This window comes from Mobula hypostoma, chromosome 27, assembly GCF_963921235.1.
Source record: "Mobula hypostoma chromosome 27, sMobHyp1.1, whole genome shotgun sequence".
Lineage (NCBI taxonomy): Eukaryota > Metazoa > Chordata > Chondrichthyes > Myliobatiformes > Myliobatidae > Mobula > Mobula hypostoma.
Window position 1 is genome coordinate 29,318,192 of NC_086123.1, and position 20,646 is coordinate 29,338,837.

General features: G+C 42.6%; 2 protein-coding genes across 2 annotated transcripts in view; one reads left to right on the forward strand and one right to left on the reverse strand.

Annotated features, from left to right (window-relative positions):
- tfip11 (tuftelin interacting protein 11) overlaps positions 1-5,088 on the reverse strand; it is a 43,301-nt gene extending 38,213 nt beyond the window's left edge. Inside the window, exons 1-2 of the mRNA XM_063034269.1 lie at positions 4,938-5,088; positions 2,759-2,967 (exon numbers count right to left, since the gene is read on the reverse strand). Coding sequence (XP_062890339.1) covers positions 2,759-2,961 — 203 coding nt within the window. The 5' untranslated portion in view covers positions 2,962-2,967; positions 4,938-5,088. The remainder of the gene's footprint in view (positions 1-2,758; positions 2,968-4,937) is intronic.
- A 45-nt stretch (positions 5,089-5,133) lies between these two features.
- Positions 5,134-20,452, forward strand: srrd (SRR1 domain containing). Its single transcript, XM_063034270.1, has 7 exons — positions 5,134-5,450; positions 6,461-6,501; positions 6,581-6,801; positions 12,984-13,082; positions 13,257-13,408; positions 14,143-14,188; positions 20,264-20,452. The coding sequence occupies exons 1-7, from the start codon at positions 5,299-5,301 to the stop codon at positions 20,447-20,449; spliced, it is 897 nt and encodes a 298-aa protein (XP_062890340.1). The 5' UTR covers positions 5,134-5,298; the 3' UTR covers positions 20,450-20,452.
- Positions 20,453-20,646: the final 194 nt, after the last annotated feature.

A 20,646-nucleotide genomic window follows, 5' to 3' on the forward strand; every position in this document is an offset into this window, starting at 1 on the left:
AAAGGAACTGTAAACAAGCTGTGCAAATGCAGATGATAAATAAATAGCAATAAATAACAAGCATGAAATAATAAGACGAAAGAGTCCTTAAATGAGAGTAGTTAACCCCTTTTGTTCAAGAGCCTGATGGTTGTGGGGTAATAACTGTTCTTGAACCTGATGGTGCGAGTACTGAGGCTCTTGTACCTTCTACCCAAAGGCAGCAGCGAGAAAAGAGCATGGCCTGGGTGGTGAAGATCTTTGATGATGGATGCTGCTTTTCTACAGCAACATTTCATATAGATGTGCTCAATGACTGGGAGGGCTTTACCCGTGATGTACTGAGCTGAATCCACTACCCTTTGTAGGATTTTCCACTCAAAGGCATTGGTGTTCCCATACCAGTACGTAATGCAGCCAACCAGCACACTTTCCACCACACATCTATAGAAGTTTGCCGAGGTTCTTGATGGAATGCCAAATCTCCGCAGATTCGTGAAGAAGTAGATAGAGGCACTGTCGTGTTTTCTTTGCAATTATATTTATATGATGGACAACACATTTTTTTCGTGTTGCATCCTCAGAATTTTTTTTTGGTTTATGATAGACTGCTTGAAGCTTAATACAGATATAATTCCAGCCCACATGTATCACATAGGAATTTGGAGAAACAAAAAATTATCTTTTATTGAATGTAATGTGTTTAATTGCATGACGGTGCTAACACTTTGCAATAGTTCAACTGAGGTAAAACTATTTTGTTGATGAGTTCACTTATACTCAGTGTCTGAGAATTCTCACTTAAGTGTCCAAGTGAAACCTTTCATCATGCTCATCACTTTCAGTGCCAAGATTTGCAGGGAAGAAGTCTAAATGGGAATGCAGCAAATGAATCTTTAGTGGCATGTGGCACTTCACGGTTTTGTATGCTTGAAGCATGTTGACAATCACGTAGTTTGGTGCTCTGTAGGTGCCAAGAAAATTTTCAACAACAGCCTTGAATGTCTTCCATGCGATTTTTTTCCTGGTCCCACTAGAACAGGGGTCCCCAACCTTTTTTTGCACCGGGACCAGTTTAATATTGACAATATTCTTGCAGACCGGCCAACCGTGGGGGGGCGGGGCGGGGGGGGGAAAGAGGTGGGTGTTCAAGTAGGGTTAAACTCACCTCAACATGTCTTTTACAGTTAGGGTTGCCAACTTTCTCACTCCCAAATAAGGGACAAAAGTAGCAGTCAAATTCCAGGACACTTTACCCCAGGAAAAACTACCATGACCATGAAGCCTTGCGCGGGCACCTGTGTGCGCATGTGATGTGCGCATGCGCATACGTGCCGATTTTTTCCCCCGCAAATCCGTTTTGCCTTCATCTTCCCGACTATACTGTACATACATTATTTTGTACTTTATATAGGCTGTGTATTTATCATATCATTCCTGCTTTTACTGTATGCTAGTGTTATTTATTTTCAGTTTTATGTGTTATTTGGTATGATTTGTTAGGTTATTTTTTGGGTCTGGGAACGCTCAAAAATTTTTCCCATATAAATTAATGGGAATTACTTCTTCGCTTCACGCCATTTTGGCGCAAAAGGTTTCATAGGAACGCTCAACCTTAGCGGGAGAAATACAGGACAAACCAATTTAGCCCAATATACAGGATGTCCCGGCAAATACGGGACAGTTGGCAACCCTATGTTCAAGTTCAACAGTGCGTGACAGGGAATGAGGAAAGGTGCAGCTGACTCATATTGTTTCCTCACGGCCCGGTAGCACATGCCCTGCACTAGAAGTTCTTTGAATTGTCTGTCATTGATGACCTGTTTGATTTGCGGACCAACAAAAATGCCTTCCTTAATCTTGGCATCAGTTATTGTGACTTGAAGTACGAATTGAAATAACAAATATAGGGGATTTTTAAAAAAAATGATAGGGAAATTTCATGATGGTTTTCATGACCAGCAGTTCAAAATCAAAAAATACCATCCATAAGTATTCAGGAAGCAAAACCTTTGTTGTCCACAGTTATCAGCCAGTTACAACATGGCACAGATATCTGAAACAAATCACCTGCATAATCTTTTAAATAAACAGCATAGAAAATAACTAGCAGTATCCAAGTGGTTAGAAACTCACCAAACAAGTATAAAACTAAAAAATACATCTTCTGGAGTGTACAACTAAGTTTCTTGATAAAGCAGGGAGCTCCGAACTCTCCAAATATCTCATTTAATCAGGCAGTGAGCAGCTGAGATATAAACTCAGTAAGATCAAAGCTTTGATTTCCAAATGGTTAAATTTAATATAGTTTAATCTTAGGATGACAGATGCAAGAATCCTGCCAAAATACAGTCCCAAGGATTAGTCTTGGCTTTGTGGAGTAGCGCGTTAGTCATAATATGAGAAGCAAACTGAATCTATATTCCTGAGTTTAGAAAAACAGGGTAAATGCAGAGTTGAAGCTTCCACTGGCTGCGTCGTTTCAAAGGGGACATTCATGACTTTCTTCATACAGAGAGAAGAAACTTTGCAATCCCCTCCCCAAAAATCAAAGAATACGAGCTAGTGCAGGAATGTAAAGCCAAGGGAAAAGATTAGCCATGATATGACCTGAAATATGAATAAGGAGACTAATGCTTTAACCCTGCTCCAAGTCCCTGCTTCTTGTCCCCACTGGATTCATAAGACAACTTCCAGAAACATCTGGTATCTAGAGGAGCAAGAAAGTAGGAGAAGAAAAGCGAGCCAGATGCTGACAAGCAAGATCACAAAACATTACCGTTTCCCTCCAAAGCTTGGCCTTTCATCATCAGAGTCATTCTCAGCCCACATGCCGTAGATTGCATCCTCCTTTGTCTGTCGGTGGCGAACACGATCCGGATTGAATTCATTTTCCAAGTCCCAGTCTGAAATTTCAAACCGCTCCACCTCCACATCATCATCATCAATACCGTCTTTCCCATACAGATGTGACATCGACATCTTGCTCTGCATAATCACAAAACGTATAACTGAACACAGTAAACCAGTATGTCTTAAAATACATTCATCCACACAATACAATTGTGCCTATTCTACCCAAATTTCCCCTTTTTAACTACACAATTTGAAGACTAATTTGATCCAAAAGTATTCATGTATAAACACTCTGATAAAGGCAGGGAGGGAGTGATGCTCAGAGAGAGTGAGTGAGGAACTGGTAAAGCACAGTAGCGTAGTGGTTAGCACAACACCTTACAGCAACAGTGACCAGGTTCCATTCCTGCCGCAGTCCGTAAGGAGTTTGTACGTTCTACCCGTGACCATGTGGGCACCTCCAGGTGCTCCGGTGTTCCCCCACAGTCCAAAGACCTACTGGTTGATAGGTTAATTGGTCGTTGTAAATTGTCCCGTGATTAGGCTCGGGCTAAATCGGGATTGCTAGGTGGCACAGCTCGAGGATCCAGAGGCACCTACTCTGCGCTGTATCTCAATAAACAAGCGGAGGAAAGACGTTGTGGTGAGATGCCAATTTAGGGTAGGGGAATAGAGAGACAGGAAAGGAAGATAGGACTAAGAGAGGATAAGAGAGGATGGGAAAGATGGCAGAGACAGAAAGAAAGAAGGCCTACAGTGAAAAAAGAAATGGGGTGGATGGGTGTGGTGCCAGTGGAGGAGAGGAGAGGAGGTGAAATGCTGGGGATGAGGAGGAGTAGGGGAGGAAGATGATGACAGGGGCCAAAAGATAACGTTGGCTGGGGGAAGATGACGCTGCTGAGGTGGAGGAATGGGTTCAGATGCTGCTGTGGGTGAAAGATAATACTGATGGGGAGGAGAGGGAGTGAGTGAAGTGGAGGGGAGGAGAGGGAGTGAGTGAAGTGGAGGGGAAGAACTAGATGAGTGATGCTGGAGGTAGATGATGTTGGGGAAGCGGAGATGGGAGAGTTATGTTTGTGAGTGAGGAGATGATGCTGTGGGAGAGGGAGTGGGAGTGACTGAAGTCGGGAGGAACAGGGGCTGAGTGACGTGGGGGGGTGGGGTGGCAGAGGGGCTGAGTGCTACTGGGGTGACAGGGAGAGAGGGGCTAAGCGACGCTGGGGGGAGAGGGTGTAAGTTATGCTTGTGACTAGGGAGATGATGCTGGGGAAGAGAGAGTAACTGATGCTGGGGGGGAGAGGGCTGAGCAATGCTAGGGGAAGAGAGGAGCAGAGCAATGTTGAAGAGAGATAGGGCTGAGTGATAATGGGGGAGGGAAGGGCTGAGTGATAATGGGGGGGAGGAAAGGGCTGATTGATAACGGGGGGGGAGGGAGGGAAGGGCTGAGTGATGCCAGGGGCTGGGAAAGAGAGGGGGTGAACGATGCTGGGGATGGGGGGGGTGGTGAGCGATGCTGGGGGGGGGTGGTGAGCGATGCTGGGGACGGGGGGGGTGCGCGATACTGGGGACGGGGGGGGTGCGCGATGCTGGGGACGAGGGGGGTAATGAGCGATGCTGGGAACGGCGGGGTGGTGAGCGATGCTGGGGACGGGGGGGGGGGTGAGCGATGCTGGGGACGGGGGGGTGAGCGATGCTGGGGACGGGGGGGTGAGCGATGCTGGGGACGAGGGGGTGAACGATGCTGGGGACGGGGGGGTGAGCGATGCTGGGGACGGAGGGGTGAGCGATGCTGGGGACGGGGGGGTGAGCGATGCTGGGGACGGGGGGTGAGCGATGCTGGGGACGAGGGGGTGAGCGATGCTGGGGACGAGGGGGGTGAACGATGCTGGGGACGAGGGGGTGAGCGATGCTGGGGACGAGGGGGGTGAACGATGCTGGGGACGAGGGGATGAGCGATGCTGGGGACGGGGGGGTGAGCGATGCTGGGGACGGGGGGGTGTTCGATCGTGAGCGGACGGAGAGGGATCGCGGATGCAGGACATTCCGCGATACGTCAACAAATCGATATTAGCGAAAGCAGGGTGAGATTACCGGCCACTCACCGATCCTGGTGACAACTCCTTTACCGACCAGTCACCCAAGTTTCAATCGATTCCACTCCACCTGCTTCCTAAAGCACACCCGCCATCTTGTGAGAGCTCGGTCCCGTACGCGATTCCCTCCGGCGGATGAAAGACGAACACTCAAAGGTTCCTCATCCCGAGGCCGCTTCGAGCCAACGCGAGGACAGATAACCGTGTGACACCCGGGCACTCGGCCGCGGCCTTCCACTCAGTCAGGGTTTTTTTGTGGCTACAGGTTTAAAGTTAACGCGACTTCTGACAGAAAGCGCGTTTTATTTTGCAAATTCAGACCCCTACCGTGGAGTTTAGACAGTTTTCTTTTATCCCGAAGGCAGGAGGGATGTCTGCAGATGGGGAGTGGAAAACAGTCAGCAAGAAGAAGGGGATGAAGAAAAGGAGAGGGAACGTCAAGGAGCAAAACATCGCACAGGGGGTCGAGAATCTGAGTGTGTCTGATGGGGGGAGGATCCAGCTGAAGATAAAAGAAACAATGTAAGTTGGCTTGGGTTTGTTTGCATCTGTGGCACTTGACTCACTTGCTGTGGGTGGAATGGCTGGAGGAGACTGGAGAGTTTGTTACAAACACGAAAAAATCTGCAGATGCTGGAAATCCAAAGCAACGTACACAAAATGCTGGAGGAACTCAGCAGGTCAGGCAGCATCTATGAAAAAGTGTAAACAGTCGACGTATACCTTCATCAGGGGAGATGGTGAATGCTGATCATTTGCACCTCAGAAGGAAATATCGACAAACTCTCGTGAAAACAATAGGGAGACAGGGGGGCAAACACGAGGAATTCTGCAGATGCTGGAAATTCAAGCAACACACATCAAAGTTGTTGATGAACGCAGCATCTCTAGGAAGAGGTACAGTCGACGTTTCAGGCCGAAACCCTTCGTCCTGATGTGTGTTGCTGGGAGACGGGGGAATCACCGTGTGAGATTTGCGGGTGTAGATTAATAATTAATGACTGAGAGCATGAATTTCCAGTGATGCAACAGGGAACAGCAAAAGTAATAAAACTTCCACTTAAATGAGTCTCTGAAAAACTAATCAGGATTATGAACATATTCAACACTTGGAAGTAGAGCTGAATGAATCTTTGCTTTTAAAGCTCACCCTTTTTGGGTGTTGCATTCTGAGGGTCACTCACCAATTTTTTAATATTTTCCTTGACGGTTAAAAGACACAAAGGATTTCCAGACAGCTTTTTCTTACCAGTGTTTACCTGAATGCATTCCTTCTCCTGCCATACCCGGCATACATTTGTTTTCAATTGTAGTTTTGCTGTTTAGAATATTTTGCACGTTAATCAGTTAATTAATATTTTGCAGGGGACGCCAAATGCATAGAAGTTTTGTTTAGTTTTCAAAGTTCTTGTTTATTTTTAGCATTTACTAATAGAGACATGGAATCTTTCATCATTGGCTTTGCCTTTGAAAATGTTATGTCAATATAGCCAAATCTTCCTATGATTTGAAACTATTGAACTTTGTTTCAGAGAAGAGTTGCGGAGTTCAGAATTCTGGAGTGTTTGTCGTGGTGAGTTGTAAGATTAACTAATGATGTTTTTGAGAATTTCAGTCTGCTTCTATTTGGTCACTGTCACAATTTGTTTCAGAAACAGTTCAGAAAGTTACAAACAAATATCGCACAGTTCCCTCGGCAACATCATCAGGTCTGGATGTTGGAGTTGCTGAATTCGTCGAGTACAAACATGGTGATTTAGATCATTGTCAAGCCACACTGGAATTTGTATGTTATGGAATTGGGAGCTTTTCCAGTTCTGTTTCATCTCGCTATCAGTTGGCCCTGCTGTTCCTTCTGCTTGAAACCCTGAAGGTGAGAATGGTAAGGTGGCAAAATGTGGAATTAACAGGAGAAAATGGGATTAGTGGATACATTTATGGCTGGTCTGTCCAGAAATGTTTACATCTCTCTCTCTCTCCGGTGATGCTGTCAGGGGATTATACGGAAGTTTTGTGTCTGCGGTTTCTGGATTGAACTATAGTTTGATGGAGTCGTTCAGTCTTATGTTTCTATATTCTGTGCTTTTGCCCATTCTTGTTTTCATTTGTGCGATTTGGTTGCTTTTTACACATGGGGGGAGGGTTAATGTTCCTGTTGCTGTTTGCATGATTTGTAGTTTTTTGTGTGTGGGGGTTGATGTTTTTCGTTAAACTGCTTCCTTTTTTTTCTTAGTTTCGTGGCGTCTGGAGAAGACAAATCTCAGAGTTGTATACTGTGTACATGTTTTGATAATAAATGTACCTTGAACCATAGTTGCAGGATCAATGCTTAAAGCGGCCAAAACTATTGATTATTTTATATTTCATAACATAGGTTTTGATCTGATCTCTATTGATTGCAACAAAACATTGCTTTTTTTTTTTAGCTTATTCATTTCTCTAGTACAGCCAGCATTGTTGCCCCAGAACAATTAGAGTTAATAAAGTGCATGTGAGTCACTGTCTTGAACGGATGATTCTGATTAAGTTACATTTATTCATCACGTACATCAAATGTGAAATCCATAATTATTTTGAGTGCTGACATGACATCACAAATGAAAAATTCCATATAGTGCTAGGAAGGTTACCAGGCAATGCACAAGTCTGTGCACTGCAGGCAGTTCTGAGAAGTGACCTTACACATGCAATAAACAAAAGTTAAGGGAAGATAGAAAATCACTGCATAATGTGAAAAGTGAAGATCTTGACCATGAATTGGACGAGTGATACATTAGCCTCGTAGTGAACACATGCCACATAATGGTATGCTGATCATGCAATAAGCAAAGGTCTTTCATGATGGACTGAAAATTGAAGGTAATAGTGAATATTCAGCAGGCTGGTTGCAGAAATTTAAGAAGAGGTATAGCCTTACTTTTTTAAAGATTTGTGGTGGTGATAAAGTGTCTGATGAGTTTGCCAAGGTTGGCATTGATGAAAATCTAACACGCTGAATGGCTACATCAGTATGTACAGTTGCAAAAAAAAGTTTGTGAACCCTTTGTGATTACTTGGTTTTCTGCATTAATTACTCATAAAATGTGTTCTGATCTTCATCTAAGTCACAATAATAGACAAATACAATCTGCCTAAACTAATAACACACAAACAACTGTACTTTTCATGTCTTTATTGAACACTTTGTTTAATCATTCACAGGCCAGGCTGGAAAAAGTATGTGAACCCCTGTGTTTAATAACTGGTAGAACTTCCTTTAACAGGAATAATCACCACCAAACATTTCCTGTAGCCGCTGATTAGACTTGCACAATGGTGAGGAAGAATTTTAGACCATTCCTCCACTCAAAACTGTTTCAGTTCTTCAATATTTCTGGGATACCTTGCATGAACAGCCCTCTTCAGGTCATGCCACAGCATCTCAATTGGGTTAAGCTGTGGACTCTGACTTGGCCATTCCAAAACACAAATTTTCTTCCTATTAAACCATTCTGTTGTTGATTTACTCTTGTGTTTTGGATCATTGTCTTGTTGCATCATTAAACTTCTATTAAGCTTCAGGTGACAGACCACTATCCTGGCATTCTCCTGTAAAATATCTTGATAATTTTGAATTTATTGTTCCCTCAACAATTGCAAGCTGTCCAGGCCCTGAGGCAGCAAAGCAGTCCAAATCATGATGCTCCTTCCACCATGCTTCACAGTTGAGATGAGGTTTTAGTGTTGGTGTGCAGTGCCCTTTTCCCTCCAAACATAGCAATGTGCATTTCTGTCAGAAAGCTCAATGTTTGTCTCATCTGTCAACAGAACATTGTCCCAGAAGCATTGGAGAACATCTAGGTGGTCTTTTGCGAACTTGAGACGTGCAGCAATTTTTTTTGGAAAGCGGCGGTTTCCTCCATTGTGTCCTTCCACGAACACCATTCTTGTTCAGTGTTTTTCTTATAGTGGACACATGAAAAGGGACTTCAGCAAGTTCTAGGGAAAGGGAGAGGATGGCAGCAGTGATAGGGGACCCTACAGTTAGGGGGTCAGATAGGCGATTCTGTGGACACAGGAAAGAAACACGGATGGCAGTTTGCCTCCCAGGTGCCAGGGTCCGGGATGTTTCTGATCGCGTCCATGATACCTTGAAGTGGGAAGGAGAACAGCCAGAGGCCATGGTACGTAATGGTACCAATGACATAGGCAGGAATAAGGAGGAGGTCCTGAAAGCAGACTAGAGGGAGTTAGGAAGGAAGTTGAGAAGCAGGACCACAAAGATAGTCATCTCGGGATTACTGCCTGTGCCATGTGACAGTGCGTATAGGAATAGAATGAGGTGGAGGATAAATGCGTGGCTGAGGGATTGGAGCAGGGGGCAGGGATTCAGATTTCTGGATCATTGGGACCTCTTTAGGGGCAGGAGTGACCTATACAAAAAGAATGGGTTGCACTTGAATCCCAGGGGACCAATATCCTGGCGGGGAGGTTTGCTAAGGCTATTGGGGAGGGTTTAAACTAGGATTGATGGGGGTTGGGAACCAAACTGAAGAGACGGAGGAAGAGGCAGTTGGCTCACAAATAGAGAAAGCTTGTAGACAGTGCGAGAGGGAGAATAGTGATCACAATTCTATCTCCTTTACCATAGCAGTGGAGAGGGATAGGAACAGAGAAATTAGGAAAGCATTTAATTGGAGTAAGAGGAAATATCAGGCTATCAGGCAGGAACTTGTAATCATAAATTGGGAACAGATGTTCTCAGGGAAATGTACGGAAGAAATGTGGCAAATGTTCAGGGGATATTTGTGTGGAGTTCTGCATAGGTACGTTCCAATAAGACAGGGAAAGGATGGTAAGGTACAGGAACCGTGATGTACAAAGACTGTTGTAAATCTAGTCAAGAAGAAGAGTTCACGAAAGGTTCAAAAACTAGGTAATGATAGAGATCTAGAAGATTATAGAGCTAGCAGGAAGGAGCTTAAGAATGAAATTAGGAGAGCCAGAAGGGGCCATGAGAAGGCCTTGGCGGACAGAATTAAGGAAAACCCCAAAGCATTTTGCAGGTATGTTATGAGCAAGATGATAAGATGTGAAAGAATAGGACCAATCAGGTGTGACAGTGGAAAAGTGTGTATAGAGCCGGAGGAGATAACAGAGATACTTAATGAGTACTTTGCTTCAGTATTTACTATGGAAAAGGACCTTGGCGATTGTAGGGATGACTTAAAGCGGACTAAAAAGCTTGAACTTGTAGATATTAAGAAAGAAGATGTGCTAGAGCTTTTGGAAAGCATCAATTTGGGTAAGTCACTGGGACCGGACGGGATATACCCCAGGCTACTGTGGGAGGCAAGGGAGGAGATTGCTGAGCCTCTGGTGATTTGCATCATCAATGGGGACAGGAGCAGTTCCGGAGGATTGGAGGGTTGCGGATGTTGTTCCATTATCCAAGAAAGGGAGTAGAGATAGACCAGTGAGTCTTATTTCAGTGGTTGGTAAGTTGGTAGAGAAGATCCTGAGAGGTAGGATTTATGAATATTTGGAGGGGCATAATATGATTAGGAGTAGTCAGCATGGCTTTGTGAAAGGCAGGTCATGCCTTACGAGCCTGATTGAATTTTTTGAGGATGTGACTTGATGAAGGTAGAGCAGTCGATGTATTGTATATGGATGTCAGCAAGGCATTTGACAAGGTACCCCATGCAAAGCTTATTGAGAAAGTAAAGAGGCATGGGATCCAAGGGGACATTGCTTTGTGGATCCAGAACTGGCTTGCCTACAGAAGGTTGTGGATGGGTTATATTCTGCATGGAGGTTGGTCACCAGTGGTGTGCCTCAGGGGTCTGTTCTGGGACCCCTGCTCTTTGTGATTTTTATAAATGACCTGGATGAGGAAGTGGAGTAATGTAAAAAGTAAATTTGCTGATGACACGAAGGTTGGGGGTGTTGTGGATAGTGTGGAGGGCTGTCAGAGGTTACAGCGGGACATTGATAGGATGCAAAATTGGGCTGAGAAGTGGCAGATGGAGTTCAACCCTGATAAGTGTGAGGTGGTTCATTTTGGTAGGTCAAATATGATGGCAGAATATAGTATTAATGGTAAGACTCTTGGCAGTATGGAGGATCAGAGGGATCTTGGGGTCTGAGTCCATAGGACATTCAAAGCTGCTGCGCAGGTTAACACTGTGGTTAAGAAAGCATATGGTGCAATGGCCTTCATCAATCATGGGATTGAGCTTAGGAGCCAAGAGGTAATGTTGCAGCTATATAGGACCCTGGTCAGACCCTACTGTGTTCAGTTCTGGTCGCCTCACTACAGTGAGGATGTGAAAACCATAGAGAGGGCACAGAGGGGATTTACAAGGATGTTGCCTGGATTGGGGAGCATGCCTTATGAGAATAGGTTGAGTGAACTCGGCATTTTTTCCTTGGAGCAACGGAGGATGAGAGATGACCTGATCGAGGTGTATAAGATGGTGAGAGGCATTGATCGTGTGGGTAGTCAGAGGCTTTTTTCCAGGGCTCGAATGGCTAGCACAAGGGGGCACAGTTTTGAGGTGCTTGGAAGTAGGTACAGAGGAGATGTCAGGGGTAAGTTTTTTTACTCAGAGTGGTAGATGCATGGAATGGGCTGCCGGCAATAGTGTGGGGGCGGATATGATAGGGTCTTTTAAGAGACTCCTGGACAGGTACATGGAGCTTAGAAAAATAGAGGGCTTTGGGTAAGCCTAGGTAATTTCTAAGGTAAGGACATGTTCGGCACAGCTTTGTGGGCCGAAGGACCTGTATTGTGCTGTAGGTTTTCTATGTTTCTGCAGGTCTTCTGCTGTTGGGTTCTTTTTCACCTCCTTCAGCATTGCACGTTGTGCTCTTGGTGTGATCTTTGCAGGATGACTACTCCTGCAGAGAGGTAGCAACAGTACTGAATTTCCTCATTTGTAGTTTTTTTTCTTACTGTAGACTGATGAACACTCAGGTCTTTAGAATTGGTTTTGTAGCCTTTTCCAGCTTTATGCATCTTTAAATTCTTCTTCTGAGGTTCTCTGAAAGGATTGAGCCGTGGTGCACATACACAGATCTTTCCTGAGAAGAGCAGGCTCTGTCAGTAACCTGTCTTTGTGTGTCTTTTTTATAGTGTGAGACACTTCTACAGCCCACACCTCCAATTTCATCTTACTGATTGGAGCACCTGACTCCAAATAACTTTTGAAGAAGACATTGCCACAGAGGTTCACCTGATTTTTTTGAACCTAGACTGTGATTGTTTAAATGATGTACTCAGTATTGAAAAGAAGTACAATTCTTTAATTTAGACAGATTATGTTTGTCTATTATTGTGACCTAGATGAAGATCAGACCACAGTTTGAGTAATTAATGCCAAAAACCAGGTAACTGAAAAGGGTTCAGAAACTTTTTTCTTGCATCTGTACGTGTGATGATCAACTGTAAGACAAAGACTCCCTACCCGTACTACTTAAATTTAGAGTTGGTAATGTTAGCTATTTCAAGCTATCTCATTATATATTCTGAATTCAAAATTCCAAAACACTTCTGGCCCCAACCATTTCAGATAAGGCATACTCAACCTGCACTAAAGAATGTCTTTAACAACATCCAATGTTGTGCTAAAACTTGTAAGCATAGTTAGTGGGATAATGTACATATTAAATACTGTTCCCAGATCAGTTCCATATGAAGATATTGGAGGACGAGCTTGGGACATCTTATTTTGTTTAAAGGTCAGATATCGCTTTATTTTGAAATCCGGTTTCTAATCCTGAAGTATTGATGGGAATGGCAAATAAGCCTTTACAGACACCTGGGGTTATGCCTAAAACCTTTATCATTGGCATCTGGCGTATGAATACAGAGAGCCTTCCCCTCTGATCTTCACCTCAGTTACGTGACAGGCAGCAGTGGTCCACTTTGACTTTGTCTATCACAGCATGGATGGTGTCATAGAGAACTAAGGGAAGGTAGTCCAAAACTCTGATATCACTGCAGCAGCATATTAGAATTTGAATCTCACCAGTATTTTAAAATTTTAAAATTTATTTCCTTCTGTTCAACAGATCCCTCGACTTAGCTGCCTTCTGTTTGATCCATTATTTACAGAATGGGAGAAGAGGTTCCTGAAGGATTGTGGGCTAGTGGTGATTAAAGAAAATGAGGTGAGAGACACTGAAACATGTATATTTCAATTTCACACAGTGAAGCTGGACAAAAATGAAACAATTTGGATTTTTAAGTACAAAATACAATCCAGGGAACTAATTGCACTTCCTAATGTTATACAAAATGAGTAGTTTTGTTACTAGAAACTTATTGGGAATTTTCTTTTATAGGAAGGAAAGCGACGGGTTGACCGACCAACTCTCTTCTACATGATTCACTGTGGAAAAGCTCTCTATAACAACCTTCTGTGGAAAAACTGGTCACCACACCAACTTGGCCAAACTATTCTCATTGGAAACAGTTTCAAAGGGATAGAGGAGAGGTACGGAAACATTGCTCCTATTCAGCTTTCGTGCTGGGAAGATGTCAGACAGGTCAGACTTTAAAAGTGGGAATAAATAGAAATTCAGGGAAAAATTCTGCTTTAAATTCTCTGACATGGGTCATTGAAACAATGACAATACAGTAGGTGTTTTTGGGGATGAGGACTTTAAATTGTAGGAAATGGTCTTCTTTGCAAAGAGCATAAATGTTAAAGGGATGTGCTTGAAATACAAGTGAAAATATGGATTAGGAAAAGTTAAATAAAATTTTTCAACGGGGCGACATGGTGGCTTCGTGGTTAGCACAATGCTTTATGGTACAGGCAACCCAGGTTCAATTCCCGCCGCTGCCTGTAAGGTATTTGTATGTTCTCTCCTTGATTGCATGGTTTTCCTCTGGGTACTCCATTTTCTAAAGACATGCTGGTTGGTAGGTTAATTGGTCATTGTAAATTGTTCTGGGATTAGGCTTGGATTAAATCGGGGGATTGCTAGGAGTTGCAGCTTGAAGTGCCAGAAGGGCCTATTCTGCACTATATCTCAATAATAGTAATAATAATAATATTAATAATAACAGACTTGTGGACTAAGTGATCATAAATGACTACTGAAGTTCATTTTTAGTCTCAAAAAGATGTAAATGGATTTCTGGAGCAAAAATGTTAAAATAATGAAATGATTTGAGATCATCAAAAAAAAATGTTGAATTTAATTTTTGTTCAATATACTGCAGATTGCCAGCCCGAGTACTGAAGAGGGACTACATGTTCATCAACTACGTATCCTTCACTGATTTTATCATGATTCAAAGCAAATTAGTGCCATTAAAACTCAATTGACTTTCATGTATAACCAGGATTAGTAATGAGGCCAGTTTCTAAACTTCCCAAATGAGTTGTTCTGCCAGGGAGATGGACTTCAATCACTTAGCACAACTTTTACATTTCTAAATCAACATGTTAAAAATTTACACAGAATCCCTGGAATCAGTAATCGTTAGTCTCACCCTTGAATCCATAAATCTCTAGATAGATTAGGCTTCTAGTTGATAGAAGTAGTTCTCCTCCAGAAATGCAAAGAGGTTACAGCACAAGAGGTCAATAGTCAGCTCATTAAGTCTAAGCTCTTTCTAAGTAAGCACAATCCAACTATTCCAGCCTTGCATAGCTTACATTATTAATCTTTTCAGATACTTAATCGGTTTTCTTTTGAACACAATGACCGAAACTGCCCCCATTACCAATGTTACAACCTGACCAATGCCTTATAAAGCCTTAGCATTACATCGTTGTTCCTATAAGCTAGTTCTCTTGAAATGAATGTTAACATTGCATTTGCCTTCCTTGCCACCGACTTGACCGGCAAGACAACCTTCACAGAATCCTGCACAAGGGCACCTAAGTCCCTTTGTATCTCTGAATTTTGAATTTTCTCTCCATTTAGAAAAAAATCTATGACATTATTCCTTCTACCAAAGTGCATGACCATACACTTACCTACACTATATCCCATCTGCCACTTCTTTGCCCATTTTAATCTGCCTAAGTCCTTCTGCAGACCCCCTACCTTCTCAACACTACCTGCCTTCTACCTATCTTCATATTGTCCGCAAACTTGGCCATGAAGCCATTAATTCTGTCATTCAAATTATTGACATATAACTTGAAAAGAAGTGGTGCCAACATAAACCCCTGCAGAACACCTCTAGTCACTGACAGAAAAGGTCCCCTTTATTCCCACTCTTTGCCTCCTGCGAGCCAGCCGATCTTCCATCCATGCTAGTATCTTTCCTGTAACATGGGCTCTTGTAAGCATCCTCACATGTGGCATCTTGTCAAAGGCCTTCTGAAAATCCAAGTAAACAACATCCACTGACTCTGTTTTGTCTATCCTGCTATCTATTTTCTTAAACAGTTCCAGCAGATTTGTCAAGTAACATTTCTCATTAAGGAAACATTGCTGACTATTGCCTGTTTTATCATGTGCTTCCAAGTACCCAATACCTCCATAAGATCATAAGAGAAAGGAGCAGAATTAGGCCATTTGGCCCATCGAATCAGCTCCACCACTCAATCATGGCTGATCCATTTTTCCCCTCCTCAGCCCCACTCTCCTGCCTTCTCCTGTAACCTTTGATACCGTGTCCAATCATGAACCTAACTATCTCTGCCTTAAATACACCCAACAACCCGGCCTCCACAGCTGCCTGTGGTTATAATTTCCACAAATTCACCGCCCTCTGGCTAAAGAAATTTCTCTGCATCTCTGTTTTAAATGGACACCTCTCTATCCTGAGGCTGTGCCCTCTTGTCCTAGACTCCCCTACCATGGGAAACATCCTTTCCACATCTACTCTTTCTAGGCCTTTCAACATTCAAAAAGCTTCAATGAGATTCCCCCCCCTACCCCCATCCTTCTAATTTCCAGCGAGTACAGACCCAGGGCTATCAAATGTCCCTCATATGATTAACCCTTTTGTTCCTGGAATTATCCTTGTGAACCTCCTCTGAATCCTCTCCAATGCCAGCACATCTTTTCTTAGATGAGGAGCCCCAAATTTTTCACAATACTCAAAGTTGCCTTATAAAGCCTCAGCGTCACATCCCTGCTTTTGTATTCTAGACCTCTTTAAATGAATGCTAACATTGCATTTGCCTTCCTCACCACCGACTACCTGCTAGTTTGCCTTTAGGGTGTTCTGCACAAGGACTCTCAAGATCCTTTGCCTTTCAGATTTTTGGATTTTCTCCCCATTTAGAAGATAGTCTGCACTTCTATTTCTACTACCAAAGTGCATGATCATGCGTTTTCCAATGTTGTATTTCATTTGCCACTCTCTTGCTCATTCTCCTAATCTGTTCAAGTCCTTCTGCAGTCTACCTGTTTCCTCAACACTCCCTGCCTCTCTACCAACCTTTGTATCATCTGTAAAATTGGCAACAAAGCCATTCATTCCATAATCTAAATCATTGAAATACAGCATAAAAAGAAGCGGTGTCAACACCGGCCCCTGCTGAACACCACTAGTCACTGGCAGCCAACCAGAAAAGAATCCTTTTATTCCCACTCACTGCCTCCTACCAATCAGCCAATACTCTAACCATGCCAGCAGCTTTTCTGTAATGCCATGGGCACTTAACTTGGTAAGCAACCTTATATGTGACACCTTATCAAACGCCTTCTGAAAGTCCAAATGTACAACATCTACTGCATCCTCTTTATCTATCCTATGTGTAATCTCCTCAAAGATTTCCAACAGGTTTGTCAGGCAAGATTTTCCTTTAAGGAAACCATGCTGACTTTGTCCTGTGTCACCAAGTACTCCACAGCCTCATTCTTAACAATTGACTCCAACATTTTCCCAGTCACTGAGGTTAGGCTAACTGGTCTATAATTTCCATTCTGCTGCCTTCCTCCTTTCTTAAAGAGTGGAGAGACATTTGCAATTTTCCAGTCCTCGAGCACCATGCTAATGATTTTTGAAAGATCATTACTAATGCCTCCACAATCTCTACTGCTACCTCTTTCAGAACTCTAGGGTGCAGTTCATCTGGTCCGGGTGACTTGAGTACCCTTGCGTCTTTCAGCTTTTTGAGCACCTCCAGTCTTGTAATAGTAACTGCACTCACTTCTCTTCCCTGACATCCTTCAGCATCTGACACACTGCTAGTGTCTTCCACAGTGAAGACTGATGCAAAACCTCATTCTTAATAATGGACTCCCAACATCTTCCCAGCCCCTGGAGTCAGGCTAACTGGCCTATAATTTCCTTTCTTCTGCCTCCCTCCCTTCTTAGAGAGTGGAATGACATTTGTAATTTTCCAGTCTTCCTGAACCATTCCAGAATCAAGTGATTCTTGAAAGATTATTACTATTCCCTCCACAATCTCTTCAGCTACTTCCTTCAGAACCCTGGGGTGTAGTCCACCTGGTCTAGGTGACTTATGTAAGACCTTTCAGCTTCCCATGTACCTTCTCCTTAGTAGTTGTAACTACACTCACTCTGCCCTTTGACACTCTTGAATTTCTGGCATACCATTAGTGTTTTCCACAGTGAAAACTGACTCAGGATGCTAATTAAGTTTGTCTATTTCTTTGTTCCCCATTACTCTCTCTCCAGTGTCAATTTGCAAGAGTCCAATATCCACTCTTGCCTCTCTTTTACTTTTTTTACGTATGTCTGAAAAAAAAACATGTGGTATCCTCTTATAATATTGGCTAGCTTATCTTCATATTTCAGCTTCTCTCTCTGTATGCCTTTTTTAGTTGGCTTCTGTTAATTTTTAAATGCTTCCAAATTCTCAAACGAGCCCAAAGACTTCAGTCACTCCTCATATGAAAAGCCGTTCATTCTCGGAATCATTCTTGTGACCCTCCTCTGAGTCCTGTCTGATGTCAGCACATCCCTCCATAAATAAGTGGCCCAAAGCTACTCACAGTACTTCAAGTGAGGCCTCACAATTTACCTTAAGCATCCTAATCAAATCAGGTTCATTACACAACACCCAGTCTAGAAATATCTTTGCCCTGATAGGACCAATCACAAACCGCTCACCTTGTAGGTATTCTACAAATTTCTCTCTCTTGGGATCCAGCACCAATCTGATTTTCCCATTCTACCTGTATATTGAAATCCCTATGACTCTCAAAACTTTGCCCTTTTTACATGCATTTTCAACCTCCCATTGTAATTTGTATCCAACATCCTGGCTACTGTTCAGAGGGCTGAATATAACTCCCATCAGGGTCTTTTTACCCTTGCAGTTTATTAACTCTACCCTCAAGGATTCTTCTTCTGATCCTATGTCACCTCTTTCTAAATGTTGGATTTAATTCTCTTTACCAACCGAACCACCCCATCTTTCTGTCTACCTGCCTGTTCCTTCAATACATAAATACATAAGATAGTTTATATACATTGATTGTTTGTCCATAAAGTAACACTCGGCACAGGAGTGTCTGTATATAAGGTGACTCTGACAGGCAATGATAAAGTTGTGGTGTGGAGGGGTGGGTGAAGGTGCTGATCAGCCTTGCTCTTTGGGGAGAGTAACCGTTTTTGAGTCTGGTGGTCCTGGCATGGATGCTATGTAGCCTGCTCCCTGATGGGAGTGAAACAAACAACCCATGAATGGAGTCAGAATCAGGTTTAATATCACTGGCATATGTCATGGCTTTTGTTAACTTTATGGCAGCAGTACAATAAAATACATGATAAGTAAGTATGAGAGGAAAAAATGAGTTACATTAAGTTTATTTATGTATTAAATTGTTAAAATAAGTGGTGCAAAAAAACAAAAAAAAAATAGCTCATGGGTTCAATGTCCATTTAGATGGCAGAGGGGAAAAAGCTGTTCCTGAATCACTGAGTGTGTGCCTTCAGGCTCCTGTACCTCCTACCCAACGGTAACAGTGTGAAGAGGGCTTAATGATGGACGCCACCTTCCTAAGGATCCATTGTGATATTGCTGGCCTTTATCCACCACCTTTCTGGATACATGTCCTTGGTGGCGGGTAGGCTGGTGCGTGAAAACTGGTTTTGAAGCATCTTTTGACAGTGCTATTCTTATTTAATTGTTTTCACTACAACAAAGGTGGCTAATGTGAAGTCATATTTTGATGATTAAGATTAGTACAAAGATAAGTTGCCAGTAATGGGCATGCAGGTTCAGTTTGAAGAAATATTTACCAATTATGTAAAAGCAATGTTATGTTAAGTAACAACTGTACATTAATAGTCCTCCCATGGTACAGTGGATTCCAGTTCATTGGGACTTATTGGGATCGGTACATTTTGGCCTAATTAGCCAAAGATTCACAGAAATAAATGAAAAGGTAAATTAAAAAAAGGACAAATTATTTAACTGAGTAACAAATTATGCATTTAAATGAAAAAGAACAAAGCAGAACATTACCAATACTACTACAGTATTAATAAAGCTGTGTATTAATTCCTAATGTCTTTGACGGAAGAATTCATCCAGTGTACTCTGCTGTGTTCTTTTGATTGACTGTAGGTGAACAAAATCAGCACAGACACCTATTATATAAATGGATAATCTTCATTTTCATTGTAACATTCAAGATGATTGTTGATACCTTTATATTTTTCACAGTTCCTAACTCGAAGTAATGAAATTGTTTAATTTTCACTCCCAGCCGTTTCTGGCATCTCCAAGCCTGAATGCTTGAAACCCCGTTAAGCGAATCATTTCTGAATTGTCTTACTGCATGTTGAAAGACCCAAAGCACCCAATGACCCCAGTTTACATCACTGATGATGTGTTCCAGCACATCCTAGGATGTATCCCAGAATCCCAAGTAAGCAGCCACCCTGATTAACTAATGACATTTCATGTCCAATCAGAATGAATGATGTGGTAAGTATTTCAGAAAGTACTGTTGGAATAAGTTTCATTGTGGAGAAATAGCTGATAAAGTTTTCTCCCCCCAAATTTGCAGGTGAATTTAAAACTTTTAAATTATTTTTCAGAGACGGGGAGGTAGGAAGGCTACAAAACTGAAATTGCCACCAGTTATGGAATAGTTAAGAAATAAAGATGTGAATTATGACATCTTTATCTTGTTGTCTGCTTTAGTACTACGTGTATTTTATGGCATAATGAGATGAATTATTGAAGAACAAAGTTCCAGAGCATTTGGTTGGAGCAAGGCAGCAGAATAAACTCAGTGCTTTCAAAACACTCACTTTGGGACAGCTGGCTTCCGTTACTGCGGTGAACCTCAACAGTTCAGGGAAAATCTCATATATGGTTTGTATTTTCCTTTAAAAATGTGTCACTACTTTGAAATCTTGCCCTGCATTGTTTTTTACCCTTAACCTTTTATAACAGATATTGGCCGTAACTGAAGAGACAACCTTTCCCTATAGCGATAGATACATGGATATATTTAATGATACCGCTATTCATCAATTTCCTAGAAGAAAGCTGGATTCAAAGCCTAAAGCATTCTGGGAGGGTGCAGCTGAACCAACATACCAGCAGTGTGAAGACTTGGAAATAATCCTGAATGGCTGAGAATGGTTTTCCGTTTCAAATTTGGGAGATATAATACGAGCGAACTGCATTTCGTTGTCTGTATCAGTGGAATCATGGCCATGATTTGCAGCTTTAGGAACTTCTGCTCAGCTTTGCCTTTGCTCAGCAAGGGAGACTGAAAGAATGAATCTCATTTCTATGAGAAACGGAGATTAAAAACAAATTGAGTGGCTTAG